Source organism: Pteronotus mesoamericanus, unplaced genomic scaffold, assembly GCF_021234165.1.
Source record: "Pteronotus mesoamericanus isolate MK-2021 breed Mesoamerican mustached bat unplaced genomic scaffold, CSHL_Meso_final scaffold_232, whole genome shotgun sequence".
Taxonomy (NCBI): Eukaryota; Metazoa; Chordata; class Mammalia; order Chiroptera; family Mormoopidae; genus Pteronotus; species Pteronotus mesoamericanus.
The window spans coordinates 2,441,342-2,456,557 of record NW_026555311.1 but is presented as its reverse complement, the minus strand read 5'-3'; the positions used below and the strand labels follow the sequence as shown (position 1 = coordinate 2,456,557).

General features: G+C 46.6%; 1 protein-coding gene across 2 annotated transcripts in view; it reads right to left on the bottom strand.

Annotated features, from left to right (window-relative positions):
* The window catches only part of DIP2C (disco interacting protein 2 homolog C), a 425,367-nt gene extending 418,827 nt beyond the window's left edge, over positions 1–6,540 (bottom strand). For both annotated transcript variants that reach the window (XM_054591598.1, XM_054591599.1), the window contains exon 1: positions 6,304–6,540. In XM_054591598.1, coding sequence (XP_054447573.1) covers positions 6,304–6,388 — 85 coding nt within the window. In that variant the 5' untranslated portion in view covers positions 6,389–6,540. The remainder of the gene's footprint in view (positions 1–6,303) is intronic.
* Positions 6,541–15,216: the final 8,676 nt, after the last annotated feature.

Genomic DNA, 15,216 nt, shown 5'->3' with positions numbered 1-15,216 from the left:
CTTGAAATATGGCACAAGCTACATTTATAAGACATGTGGTCAGAACACAAGCAGAATCACTCCTGTGACTTTAAAATAAAGTTTCTCTCTGAGCAGGACTAAGTGTCCAGAATAGAAATCAGACCATGGGGCGGGAGCGGAGGGCAGGGGCGGGGTGCACGCGCAGGGAGGAGGGCCGAGGAGGGGGTGTGGACCCTGAGACTGTGCATCTGTATGGAAGGGCTGAGAGGTTCACATGTAATTTTTTATTTTATAATTTTAAATGTTATAAAATTTCTCTAATAAACAGAAAATATGTGACTTCACTAATCAGATAAATCAGTAAAATAATAATAGTTGTGCATGACTGTAGACAGGTGTGTAAGGAATCCCCTACTGACAACTAACTGATCTGCCCATGGTGTTCAGTCTTTTCACTAAGATACAGAAACAGTTCCATCCTAAGAAGAAAAAAAAAATTAAACCCAGCAGCCCAGAAGAAAAAGATCTGTTTTGCCTATTATCAATCAGAGCCCCTCCATTCCTCACTAGCTTGCATAGTTTTTTCCCCTTTTTTTCCATGCCTACTGTACAAAGCACTAGTAAAGAACTCTTTTACCCTGGCTGGTGTGGCTCAGTGGACTGAGTGCCAGCCTGTGAACCAAAAGGTTACTGGTTCAATTCCCAGTCAGGGCACATGCCTGGACTGTGGGCCAGGTCCCCAGATGGGGGCGTATGAGAGCAACCGATTGATTTATCTCTCACATGTGAATGTTTCTCTCCCTCTTTTTCTCTCTCCTTTCCCCTCTCTCTATAAATAAAGAAGGAAAGAAAGAAATTCCTAAATAAAAAAAAAAGAACTCTCTCAATTTGTAATTTATACAGCCAAGGGTCCATTTTACTATGCGAGATATTGAGAGAATAAAAAAGAAAAAAAAAAACCAGAATCCCTCCTCCTGCCAAAAGAAAAGACTACTTGCTGTTATTTTGACTTTTACACCTCATCACCTCAGCATTTTCCCACTCCATTTGTTTCAGGGCTTATTGCAATTAATACCCCAATCAGGTCCTGAAGACAGAAGGGCAGTGTCCATATGTTCAGAAGTCAGAAACCCTGTTCCTCATTACACCGACTTCCTGTACCCCAATCCCCAGCTGGGACCCCTAGTTTGCCTCTCCTCTCTGAGAGCCATATTTATTATTATCAGAGACAAACTGATGAATTACTTCTTTTGAGACATGACAAGTTTTTGACCCTCTTAGCAGAAAGAACAGAGCACTGGCAACGACAGTATGTAAGCTTTGCATGGGACATCAGCAAGACAGAGAGAGCAGCCCTGACAGTAGAGGGGGACACTGGAGGGTGGGAAGAGCACCAACCCCCTGAAAAGTGGCCAGAAAACCAATCACATCCCCCGAGGCGCCATCCACATTACAGCCAATGAATGGCGTTTCCCTGATTCCCAGGATGAACACTGATGCGCAAAACTAAATCAAGTCATTGCACCAAGAATTTGCTTTTTTAAGGTGCCTGAGTAATTATGAGAACTAGAAATGATCTTAATAACATGACTAGGATTTGAACTGGTGAGTCAGTCCACATACACGACATCAAAACTAAGATGATCCAGTACATTCTCTTTGCAATTCAGAAGAATGCTTCAACTCATCCCCTAAATCACAGCTTTTTAAAAAATCGGCTCTAAAAAAAGAGACAACCATTTGAAGAAGGCTGGGAGGAGGAAGACAAGAAGTGACTCATAACATCCAACAGCTTGTAGCCTCAAACCATAACAAGAATATAAAACCCGTGGGCCTAGCCTAAAACAAAATAGAGTTGTTGTTATGGCATTAACCCCATGAAGTTCAGATCTAGCATAACTATAACATTGCAAATATCTTATAATAGTTTGGAACAATATTACATATCTATGCCTTTAAAGTGTGTGTGTGTGTGCACATGCGCGCGTGTGCACATGCATGTGCATGTGTTTACTTTCATAGTTTCCTGGCTATAAATTTGACATCTACATTCATGGAGAAAAGAACATTCAAATGTAACAATTTGTTACATTTGTAACAAATGTAACAAATGTAACAATTATAACTCTGAAGAACTCAGAATTCAAATCCACCCATTTCAAATCCCACACGTATCAATGCTGCCATTTTGTAAATATTTTTTTAATGCAGGTAACAATATTTAACATTTAGCATGAACATTCCATTTCATTCACTTAAGTATCATTTCATGATACTTATGGCTATGTGTGACAATTCTGAGATGGATGTCACAAAGTTCTGTTAACCCCCCTGAGACCTGATTCTAGCTGGAGTGGCTCAGCACAGCACCGCAGCTTCTATTGCCCTGAATCTGCGGACCCCTCCCGTTCCCGCTCACCTACTTACAACAAATTATCAACGAGACTCGGCGGGGGGGAGTTGGGGGAACAGAAAACTTTTACACATTCGTTTTCTAGAGTCGACTGTTTCCTCTCCAGGAGGAGAATGTACACAGAGTTTGGGTGGCATTCAAGACATCTGGGCCTCAGTTTACTGACTTCGTGAGGTGGTCCTAAGCTTTAAGCTTCAGCAGAGCTGTTAGCTCTGTAGCAACAGGAACCTCCAAGAAAAGCACTGGGGCTGGAAAGAGTGTGGGGGACAGAACTCAAGTTTAAAGCGAAGCGTATCTGTTATCTAGGACCAATAGCCCTCAAAATGCCACTCCTAAGTCTACAAACCTTCCAAATGTTATCTCATTAAGGTTCCACTCTTCAGTGACAGGAATGTGCAAGCTGCTCGCGGGTTGCTCATCTGCAATTTTTTTAAAAATTACTGGTTCCTTGGCCAACACAAAGGGCTGTCATTTAAATCACCATTCACTTCCTTCATCAGGCATCTTCACACCTGCTAAGAATATGTTAAGTTGGACTCTATAGTAGAATAAAACTAACAGTTCAGGTAATCTGGTATATCAGCTGGCAAAGCAAAGCATGAACTGAGTAAGCCCCACAAGCAGAAGTTAGGAAGTAAGGAGGCATACCAACAACTAAAAAGCCACAAAGGGGTTGACTTGCTATATATTTTTTAAAGACATCTCTTCTGCAAACACCAAAAGAGTTTCGCAGGCTATATCATGAGGCAATTTCCCTGGTTCCACCAAAATAAGAATCCAACCACTCCTGAAAGAGCGGGGAGAGTGCCTTCTGTAGTTGCAAGTCCAGTGTATGCGCAGCCCCAGAAACAAGCATCAGTTCACAGAGAAACTTACTGCTCAATCTCAATCAATAAATGAATTTCTCTAAAAATAAGACATGAGTCTGTCTTTTTTGAGAAGTTCTCTGTTTCCTCTCTATTTTGACTGGTATTTCCATTTAAAGTTTTTCCTTCAGCCAAATGTTTATTCATTATTATTGAAATTATTTGGGGATCCTCCTAAAGGCAAGAAGAAAAACACAAGATCTGAAAAGGGAAGAAAAAAAATGATCTAGGAAAAGGAGTGTCTGCCACTGCACCTGGCACCCTGCAGCGGCCAGCTCACTGGCTGGCTTCCTCCCCCTCTCGCATTCAGTCCCACGATCTGAGCAGACCCACAATCCCCGGCCCCGCAACAATGACTGTAGCTGCTGGTGCCCACATCTCCCCAGAAGGCTCCTGTTCATTGCTGACAAGGCTGTTCTATGGGAGAGGAGCTAGCTTTCCCCCATGAGGGGAGGACTGGGTAGTGACAGCAGAAAGAAACAAGGATGCAACCAGCAGAGCAGCAAAGTAAAAACCTGAGTTCTGCAGACAATGGCCCAATCAAATAAAATAATATTAGCATCTATAACAACTCCCATCAGACAGTGCAAACCAAAACAGGGCCACTGTGTACAAATCCACATAACAGGCAACCGTTAACAGCTCGCAGGCCACATAGTAACTTTGCCAGACTACTCCACTCTGTTTTTTCAACCTATATTATGTGCTTAAAAGGGAATTGTTTTTTCCATCCTCCTCTGTAGGAACTGTGCACTGAAAATTCCACATACGTTTCCATAATATTTTCTGATATTTCCATAAAATAATGAAGGCTAATTTAAAGAATCCTCTCCCCATGAACCTTGATAAAAGAGAAAATGTAAAAGCAAGTCACTTAAGTAATTCAGCATCAAGAACTGTTTTAACTCTTCACTCTGAAGGTGGGCACGCTGGGGCATTTTTTAAGTTCCAAAATGGGAAGAGACACAGATTTCTGATCCTTCCATTATTTGGTTTATTTTAAGCAATACTGGAAAACAAGTTGGTTTATCTACTTTAAGCTGGTAAAAGTATTCAAGGTGGCTGCAAGAATTGAAATTCCAAGTGACCTTACAGAGCAACTCTATCAACTCGGCAGCCTCAAGGCACGTCAGAGTGGCGGGAGCTGGGCAGGAAGGGCAGCGTGGAGGGGCTGAGGCTCCGCCAGCCCACACCACAGCCCTCTGACTCTTTTATTCTTCAGTGGTCAGGCGAGGTCTAGCAAGATTTACACAGAAAGAAAAACAATAATGTGCTTCCTGCATGCAAACACACACAGCCCTTTCTCTGTCCAGACACCCAATAAGAAATTCATTAAGCCCTTTTTTAAAAAATCTGTACAGAGAATAGGGCTGAGTGCACATTGGTCTAAAGTGGTTTTGCCATCCCCTGGGCAGCAGGAACATATTACTCACCCTCCAAGAGCGAAAGCTGCTGATAGGTGAGTGTCATCTAACAGGTGAGTGCGCCCCAAGTGCATGTTCATGTGACCATAAGTGACTGCTCCCAGCCCAGCAGGGGGCCAGGACACATGTTCAGAGCACTGTCCTAGACTCAGAGAAGCAAAGGTGCGCTGATTTCCAGGCTGACAAGGGGAGGTGAGCAGGGTTGTGGAGTTCAGGTGGCTCCCGCTTTGCTAACACAGATGGGGTGTTGACACTTAACCTTCGGATGATGCAGACATAGCAGAAGCGCTTGTTTGGAGATAATGCATGAGTGGCAGGTGCTGTGAACCATACAGCAGTGGTGCAGATGAGAAACTAGAGCTCTGAAGGGCCGGTAAGTGAGGGAAAAAACCCATCTGAACATCGACAAAATTAAAGAACTCCAGCAAATGTTTTCTAATACAGGCTTCATCTCTTCAAGCACTGTCCAGAGCACACACTTATCCACTAGTGTAACCTCAGTAGTATTCCCCGGTCGACCCACCCTGTATGGGGTACTAGCAAAGCCCCCACAACCAGGTGAAACAGTGTCTGCTCAGCACAGAGTCCAGGAAGCAGCCTCCTTCTCCTGCTACGGGACTGGTTAATATTACAAAACACTGGGCTATCCAGCAGAACCCCCGTATCTGAAATAGAGAAACGGTCCGTGGACATCCTGAAAGGCAGCTACCACCACACCTCATCCCCCTCGTTTATTCCTTTCTGCGCCCTGCAAGTGTTAAAAAGGAAAACATAAAGTCAACATCGGCTCCTCCCTGCTGATGAAATTGGCACGAATGAATTTACTTTCTGGCTGCCGGCCCTCACAAAACCGTTACACACACACACACACACACACACACACAAAGTTCACCACGCTGCACTGCTCCAAATATAAATCCCAGACCAGCGGGCCCCTCCCCATCCCACCACAGCATGTTCGTGGCCTTTCGAGGGTGAGCCAGGTGAATACTAAATATATATTAAATATTAACATTTTAGAACTTTGGTGGCTTTTTTTTAAGACATAGCAAAACCCGATCTAAACTTATGACAGTTGAGCACATGATCCCACCATTAAGAGCAAATAAGAAACCGTACAGAACACTCCGTGAAATCACGGCTGCAAATCTGTCATCAATTCCAATTCCGAGGGATGAGCGCGAGGAAAGGAACCTGGCCTGAGGGAGGAGGTTTGAGACTCTCCACCCTTCGCATCACAACACGCACGAACAATAGTAGCACTACCTTCCCTGAGCAGGACAGGCCGTTGGAAAATCAGGATGCCTTGCACATCGGTGATCAAACCCTCAAGTCCAACGACAAGTTTCGCATTAGAACAAGGCCAGAACACCGCAGGCCGAGCGGCGCGGAGACGTCCCCAGCCTGGGCCGCGGGGGCAGAGCGCGGACGCGCACAAGGACACGGGCCCGCCAGGCCGGCCGCTCCATCCCGCGCCCCAGGCCCCGCCGCAGCGCAGCCCGGCGGCGACACGCAGTGGCCCAGGTGCGGGCCGCGGCACGCACCGCAGGGACCCCGCGCCCCGGGAACCACGCGCCCGCCCACCCGCCCGCAGCGGCCTCCGGGAGAGAGCGCGGCGCGGCCCGACCGGGCCTGTTACCTTCCGACAGCTCCAGCTCCAGCTCGGCCAGCCGCGCCCGCACCTCCAGCGGCAGCGCCATGCCCTCCAGGCTGCGGTCCGCCATCGCGCCGCGCCCGCCTCTTTGTTCCAGGCCGCGGCTTGGCCGCTCCTGCGATCCCTGACCCGCACCGAGCGGCGGCACCGGCGGGTAGCGCTCCTCCTCCAGCACCTCCTACGCGCGGCCCCGTCGGGCGGCCTCGCGCCGCGCCCCCGCGTTCCCGCGCGCCCCCGGCCCGGCGCGGTCCCGCCGCTGCTCCGCGGCTCGGCCCCTCCGCCTGGTGCTCCCCGTTGCGCGCGGCAGCGAGGGCGCAAACAGGGCGGGGGCTGCAGAGCGGGGGCGCGCACCGGGGGCGGGGGAGTGGGGAAGGCGAGAACTCCGCGACGGGGACGCGCACCAGGATGGACACTGCGGGCGGGGGCTTGCGGGGTGCGCTGGGGGATGTAGGGGTGACAACGTGAGGATGGTGTGCAGTGCGAGGACGCGCGTCAGGACAGGGGCGCGCACCGGGATGGCAACGCGCACCAGGGCGGGGACGGGCGAGCCAGCGCAGCGCGCGCTCTCAGGGCGCAAGCACCGGCCCTGCTGGCCCTGCCGGCCCTCCCTGCCCCGCCCAGCCCTCGCCTCCCTCTGGTTTAAGGGAAAAAATACCTGCTGGAGACCGGGCTTAACGTGCAGGTTGAAACTTCAAATATCCTGGGTCTTCGAGGGTTGAAATTGTGTGTGTGTGTGTGTGTGTGTGTGTGTGTGTGTGTGTGTGTGAGAGAGAGTGTGTGAGAGAGAGAGAGAGAGAGAGAAAAGAGAAAGAAAATAGTTTCTTGAGGGGGGAGGGGAGCGGGGACCCCGGCTGGAAGTTCCTAACTCTGGATGTAGAACCCGCCCTCCTGTGCTCTTGGCTAATCAGTGCGTCTGCCTGGCCTTGTTCCTCACCTGCGAAAAGGAAACCGGAGGAGAGGTGGGGTCAGCTACTGTCCACATCCATGTCAGCCTGAAAGGTCGTGGCCCGTTTGCACAGTCCCGAGCACCCACCGTTCGCAGGTGAGGGGCTCCTGTGGTCCTCAGCAGTTCCTTTTCCCCGCGCCCTCACCATGAACGCCCCGGATTACGTCCTTTTCTCTTCCACTCAGCTGCATTATCAGCATCATGTCTGAGGCGATTACCAGATCTGCGCTCAGGGCCTGACCGTTTTGGTGAGGCTTTCTCATGCCTGCAACTGTCCAACTGAATCACCTCACGGAGATGCTCTGATACCCCGAACTCACAAACCCAAGATTCAGCCAGCACCTTCTCCTGAATTCTAACAACTTGCACCAGTTTCCTAATTTTCCAGCCAGAAAGAGTCGCCAGAGACTTTGCCTTCCTCAGTCTTCCCTGTCCTCTCTGGGCGGTCAAGGTCTTGGTCTTCTGACCTCATTTTTCATTCCTGTAACCACTCTTTCCAGTTTAGCCTGTGCACACGACTGGCGCATTCCAAGGAACTCCTGGTTGGTTTCCCACCGACTGCTTAACCCTGAAGAGGAGACAATGCCCAGAATTCTGTGGCATTCTTTCCCACTTCAAAAGTAGGCAGTTGTACTTCCTTCGTTTGCTTAACCGGACTCTCCACTGCCCGGCTCTCAACTGTAGTCCCACCACATCTCCCACGATCTCCCAAAAGACCTCCCGAAAGCCTCTTGCACCTTCCTTCAGGGTGTGCCCTCATCCAGGGTGCCCACCCCGCTCTCTGTCCACATCCCCCACATCCACCCCTAATGTCAATTCCAGAAAATCTCTCCCCCTCCCTGCTGTGCTCCCACTGTTTACTGCCCTTGTCCTGTCTGACTTTTCGTTATCATCCTCATCAGCCTGAATGTAAGCTCCCAAAGGAAAAGCCTTCTTCATCTCTGCACTTTCCAGTGAATTAACCAGAGTGGCAACTTAGAGAGTTGTGGGCATTTCTCATACAGATCTGACATCTCAGTGGGGACCTGTGAGAGAAGTAAGCAACTGACAGCAATAAGCTTGAAAAAAGTGAACCCAAATGCCTATGCTTCAAGTGCTATGGACGTATGGACACTGTTGGCTCCACCGTCTCTCTCCTTTTCATGATAAACAGATCACTGGTGCAGAGAGCCTTAGAGAGGCTCTAGTCCAGCCCTTCATGCTACAGATGAAAGGCCATAGAGAAATAAAATGCAGCAGAACCAGGATTCAAACCCCAGTCTGCAAAGCAAAGTGCTGAGTTCATTACAGCAAAGTGAGGCTGCACACTCCATACTGTAAGCAGTATCAAGCTGCTTTAGGGCAGGATGATGCCCATATATATATATATATATTCCCTTCTCAATGTGCAGATGGGCTTTGATCGTTTATGGACAATGCTTTAACTGAGGTTGGTTCCAAAGAAGACTACTATTTTGCATTAAACACATCAATAGCACACTGAGATTCTGAATGAAGGTTTATTTTAACAGGTTTTTGTGTAACTTCAAAGTGCAGATTGGACAGTGTACTCCTGGAATTGCCAATGGCCTGAGAGATGTCTTCATCTGGAAATACTGTCATGTTCTCAAAACTCAGAATCTTCTTAACTACCAATCCTCAGTCTCTGCTCATTACCTCTGATCATAGCCTCCCTCGCTCCTCCTTACCCCATGCTTTGAACCATGCCTGTCATCAAGCTTTAGTAACTTCTACCTACAACCTTTCCCTGACGCATCTGTCCTCCCCTCTGACGACTGCACTGCCTAATTCAGACCTTCAGAGCACATCCCCACCCCCCAAATTTTTTCCTCGTGATCTCTCCTACGATGGCTGTCAGACTGACATGGGAACTCAAGAGTTAAAGATTTTGATCTTTGCTATAGTTGATAAGTTTAAGTGATGAATGCACAGTGGAAAGCTGTTCATTCCAGGAACTGGAATGCATGACCACGTGACTCCAGGAGGTGGACAGGCGATTCAACATTTGTGTCCCAGGGGGTCTGCAAGTCAGTAGGGACAGTATCTGACTCCTTGTGTTCCGAGGAGGGACCCCCAGTGATGCAGATGAAGAATTGTTGATCAACAGATAAAGAAGTACTAAGAAAATCCGCCTCCCGACTGCAACTCTTATCCAATTAACATGTTTTCCAAACCCCTTACCTACCCTTTCTTATCCTTATAAAAAGATTGGCTTGAAATGAGATGGTAAGATGGTTTTTGATTGTATATAACCCACCATCTTCTCAGATTGCTGGCCACCTGAATGAGGTATCCATAGAGTTCTGGTTCTGGTAGTGACAGACAACACAAATGCCGACTGTTCTTGTTTCAAGGCCGCTCATTTTAAAGTGCCACTTTAAACACAAGTGGAAACACAACTGCCACTTTGAATAGGGGACAGTCTGGGCTCTGCAATATACAATGGCTCTCTGCCTACAAACCTGAGAACTCCTTGCTTGGACATTGAAGGCTTCACAGGCCCTGGCACAAAAGTTTCTTTTCTGCCTTCTGTTCTGGAGCCCCCTATGATGCACCTGTGTTCTCAAGCATTCTTGGTCATCTGTGTCTGTTCCTGCAGACATGTTCCCTCTTCTTTCATCCTCTCTCCCTTATTCTCCAGTCCAAGTCATAGCCACACATCAAATTTTACCCCTTCAAGTCCTGGTCCAAACGCTGCTTCTTCCATGAAGCCTTCCTTCCTAATCTCCTGGTTGGAAAGGTGCTCCCCCACCTCTGGAATCACACACCTCTCTTCTGCCTGGTATACGTGGACTAGCAGGCCATCTCTGCAGCTCATACAGCGGCTAATTCATCTGTAGTTCTTCCGTGGCATCGAGGGCCCTATAAACAGCATCTTGTTTCTGAAAGTGCCGTCTGGCATTGGAATAAAAGAAAGACTGTTCCCTCATCTCTTCTGCTCCAGTCAGGGCAGCCTCAAGGAACGTAGCTCTTAGTGGAAACCCTGATATGTATGGTCACCTGTGTCTATATGTATAATAACCTGATTCAAATGTGTGACAGGGTAGGCAATAATAATACCCAATAGAAGTGTATTAGAATGAATCCAACAGGCACTAAGAGCTATTTGCCTCAAAATCTCTGCCACAGCCCAGGGAAGTGTGTTCAATTGTCTTCTGAAAGCTACTGTAAAATCTCATGACTGCTGCTTGGAAGGGGTCACAGACTGTTAGCATTTGTTAACACACGAGCATAGTTTAATTTGTCAAATAAGCCAGCTTTTGCTGAAACGAAACCCAGAGGGTCTGAGACACAGTACAAACATTCAGGTGTCCAGGAGAGAACAGCTCCCCCATGAGGATCCCGGCCCACTAGGGGGTGGCCTGCCAGAGGCCAGTGGATTGAAGAAATGCTAAAATGTGACAGTGAAAGCTGTCTCGGCTCTTCTCTCCTTTTGCCCAGACAAGCCCTGAAGACAATTGTTTTGAGTTCCACCGAGGGGCAGCTCCCTAAAGCTAATTAACCAAGTAATCATCATGAAATTAAGATTTGGAGACCTCTGTCTCTATCTTGCTCTACTGTCTGATGTGGGTAATTTGTTGCCACGAAGTACCTACCTACAGGACCTCACCTCTGTTTTTCCTGTTTCACTGAGTCCAAAGCCAATTCTGAGTAAAAAGCTAGTTCTTCACATTAACTAGGTCCTACATTGCAGAAGCCTGGTTAGGATGGAAGAGAGTAGTCAAGGAAGGTATTCAACCAGTGGACTCGGAAGGCATCCGCATGGCCCGCCGGCTGATTCATTAATGAGACAAGGGGAGGCAACCGGTGCTCCGCAGGTGCCAGCACCCTCGCAGATGGTGTCTCAGAGGCACACCTTCACTTCCTGAGTCTTACTGCCATTAAGAGTGGATTATTTCACTCCTCATCGGACACGTGTAGGATTGACTCATGCTCCAATCTCTCCTGTGTATCCCAATTTTGTAAATTTTTTACCTTTTCCAAAGTCACTAGGAAGAGGTTGTTGTGAAATACTGGAGAGGAAGTTGTTTAAGCTCTCATACCCTAAATCCTGGGGGTAAGGATGCTGACAGCCCTGTTATGACACTGTCTTTTTTGGCGGAAGTCTCTCTACAGAACTATGCCTGGCAATTTTTGCTCTTGGTTATGTTTCATTTTGGTTTCCCCATAGTATCAGAAATGCAGGTTGGATGGAGTGTTGTGTTTAAAGAAAGAGCAAAAGCGAATAATCTGACACAGAACGTCTGGGTTTAATTACTTAGAACTTAAAAAGCAGCTTGAACCTTTGACTGAAACCACTCTGGGCATGCAAGAGATCATTAACATTTTTGAAACCTTTTTTACAGCATTATACAATGAATGTGAATGTGACTAAGTTGGGTGAACCATGTGGGTGTTTGCCTTTCTGCTATGCTTAATATCTTCCTCTGGAAGTAAAGAACTATTCAACCCATTTACCTAACTAAGAACCAGTTTATCAGTAAGGGAGAAGCAGGAAGGAATCCCACAGCATATTAATTTAATTTCCGTACCACAACTGGAAGTGCTAAAAATTCAACTGTAAGTTAAGGATGTCTCAATAAAAAAAATGTGTGTAAATTTGTCTTGGACAAATAGCCTAAGTGTTTCTTTGTATATGTTATTATAAATCCGTATGCAATTACCAATAATGTAATTATTTTTGATCATTTTTGTGAACTCTTACTAGCACAAAAGAACAAATTATGCAAAATTTAATCCTGTTTGTTCTTAGACAACGTCATAATTTTACAGCATATTTCCTTTGCCAATTATGACTGACTAATGTCTGGCTTAATTAAGCTAATGTTAAAATTAATTGTCATTCCCAGAATTCATATCAATTAAATGGCTGAGACAACTGACACATAAGCTTTTTGCCCCAAGATTTTACAAAGTGTTTTAAAATACAACAATGTATTGAGTGTTTAAAACATAAGCTTTTAAAGCAGAAGAGAAAGAAGTGGTTGAGAACTAAAATTTCACCATCAAAAATCCACAAAGTGGAACAGAACCATAAAAGAAAATTTTAAAACTAGCCTCATCTCTTCAAAATGAGGGATGGGGATGGAATCACACACACACATGCACAATCAAGTGCGTTCCTAAATGGCTTCTATTATGCCAAGTAAAACGCCACCATCATGTTCATAAGTGGAGTCTAAAAAATTTAATTGTGTAAAATGCAGACTGTCATTATTGTGAAGATAATTAAAAGCAGCGTTTTCCAGTCCATCTGCACTAGCTCACACACACTCAATGAAAGTAAGTAAAAATAAAGGTTGGGAAATCTGCACAGTCCCCAGCTCACCGTATACTGGCAGCCTCGCCATCATTCTCCCAGAACCAGGAGATAAACTTAATGCTATGAAAATGGGACCGGGTGGGAACAGAAGAGGATGGGCCAGCAGGGACACCCCAACCCTGGTTTCCGAAGTCTTAACATAGTTCTGGTGCCTTCGCTTCCTGCCCTGCTCACAGTCATGCAGAGGGACCGAGGAGATGTAAGGTGGGTTCCCAAGATGAGGGTTCAGGGTATATACACACTCTGTTGAGGCTGTGCTCTTATAAAAAAGAACCCATAGAGAATGAACACATCAAGGAGGAAGAAAGAAGCAGACCACAGTCCATAGATTGAGGGGGCACCACTGACAGCCAGCCTTTGTACCACTGGCTCACTCAGTTGTTGACCTGAGATGCGCGACCACCATCAGACACTCCCGTCAGGAAGGTGGGTCACTGTGACCCATTAGCACCGACACTTACAGCAGCTAAGGGATGGAGCACCAGCCTATAAAGGGCTCCGGGCAAGCTCTGCATGTCAGGGGGACAACAACTTGGGTCACCGCTCACTCAGCCCAAGTTTCTGACATCCACCATGAAGCTGGTTTGAGCAGGCAGGTCATGGAAAGTCAGGAACCTGCCAAGTCTGAGTTTAGGGGGAGGGCGGGGAAGGGTAAACTTAGGCAACTGAGTGCTTTGGGTTTATTTTGTATATTAATATTATTTTTACTTTTAATAAGCCAAAGAATTATTCAAAATTTATTGGCTTTGTATGGGCTCATGAAGAATTTTAATGTTTTCTAGTCATTCATGTAGTTTTCACAAAACAATTGTGCAAAGCATTGTGAAGCTGCCTCATAAGATGTTGCTTATAACCTCTTGGAGCTTACGGTCCTATAGGCATGTATCCCAAGTAAAAGGAACAAATGCAGGTTGAAGCAGATGAAACCTGTCCTTACAGGCCCTTTTAGTCTGGCATTGCTTTGTTCTTTCTTTCTTTAAAGATTTTTATTTATTTATTTATTTATTTTAGAGAGAAGGGAAGGAAGGGAGAAAGAGGGAGGAAAAGATTGATGTGCAAGAGATACATCGATGGGCTGCCTCTCACATGCCCCCAACTGGGGACCTGGCCTGCAACCCAGGCATGTGCCCTGACCGGGAGTGGAACGAGCAACCTCTCAGTTTGCAGCCCAGCATCCAATCCACTGAGCCACACCAGCCGGGGCTGGCATTTTCTTTTAACACACTTGATAAACAGTATGTTTATACAGTATCCCATATTGTCCAAAAGATCTGATTCAGAAAAGTTCCTTGCACAGCTATATACCTCATGTTACCTCCACCCTCAAAGAGCAAAACGTGGGCCGCTCCGTGGCCAGCTGCTCATCCAGCTGCCCTATCTTTCCCTTCCAGGTGCTCTGCAGCTGACGTTTCTCTGTCCTTGTTAGGCCTCTGGTGACAGCACGGGAAGGCATCGGGAAGAGGGGGCAAGATCCTGGGTGTCACACTCTTCAAGAAGATTTCTGAGAGATTTGTTTGGCTCAAGTGCCCCTGGCTTGGGGACAAGCTGGTACACCTCAGAGCCCCCAATTCATGATGCATCCTTTCTGGGCACATGAGTATGGAAAGCCTCCTCTCTTGGCTTTTTACTCAACTCCAAAATCAAAGCAAGAACCCTCTTTAGAATGTGGCCTCATATGGGAGACACTATGGCCATGCATACAGTTCACAAAATGTCAAGGCCACACCTTTTTAACCAGCACCCTCAAATGCCCAAACTAACTGGGGGCTGGACTCCAGAGATAATTTCACCCACCTTGCCCCATCCCTTTGGTCCCTCATAGCATCCTCTTTTCCAAGTAGGCAGCCTTGCCAAGGACATCAGACACTCTCTCAATGGTTTCAGACCTTGGGAAGAAGTAGAACAAAGAGGGATGTAATAAGTGCCACATGGGCAATGCGTTTTTAAGGAAGATAAAGAATGAGGAAGTTAATTTAGAAAATCCACTAAGTCTTCAAGTTATTGCTTTGCTCTCTAACCAGCATTTCTAACTAGTTGAAGCTGCATAAAATGGGAACCTACATTACTCCCTTCACTCAGAGGCACTGCTGTTTTTTCCCGCTGACCAGCGGCCTTTACCGAAACTAAACGAAGGTATTCCAAAGAACAAGAAAGAAAGAGAAAAAGAGAAAGATAATAAAGGGAGGAAGGGTAAAACAAGTAGATGGAGAATGCAGTAAAGAAGGGAGGAAGATTAACACATAAACCACTTACTGTTTCAAGGAAAAAAAGAGTTAAAACAGAAATGAAGAGCCCTGGCTGGTGGGGCTCAGTTAGTTGAAGCATGTCCTGTAAATCGAAAGGTCACTGGTTTGATTCCTGGTCAAGGCAACATGCCAAGGTTGTGGGTTCAGTCCCTGGTTGGGGATGCGTAGGAGAGGTAACCAATCAATGCTTCTCTCTCACATCGATGTTTCTCTCCCCCTCTCCCTGTCCCTCTCTCAAAAGTCCTCCACTGAGGATAAAAAAAAAAGGAGACTGATAGAAGAAAATACAAATACAGACAGACAGAACTCCAAACTAATGATTTTTAAGATATGATAAACCAGGTAACATTTTTTTAAATAGAAAAGAAAAATGCTATTTTGAA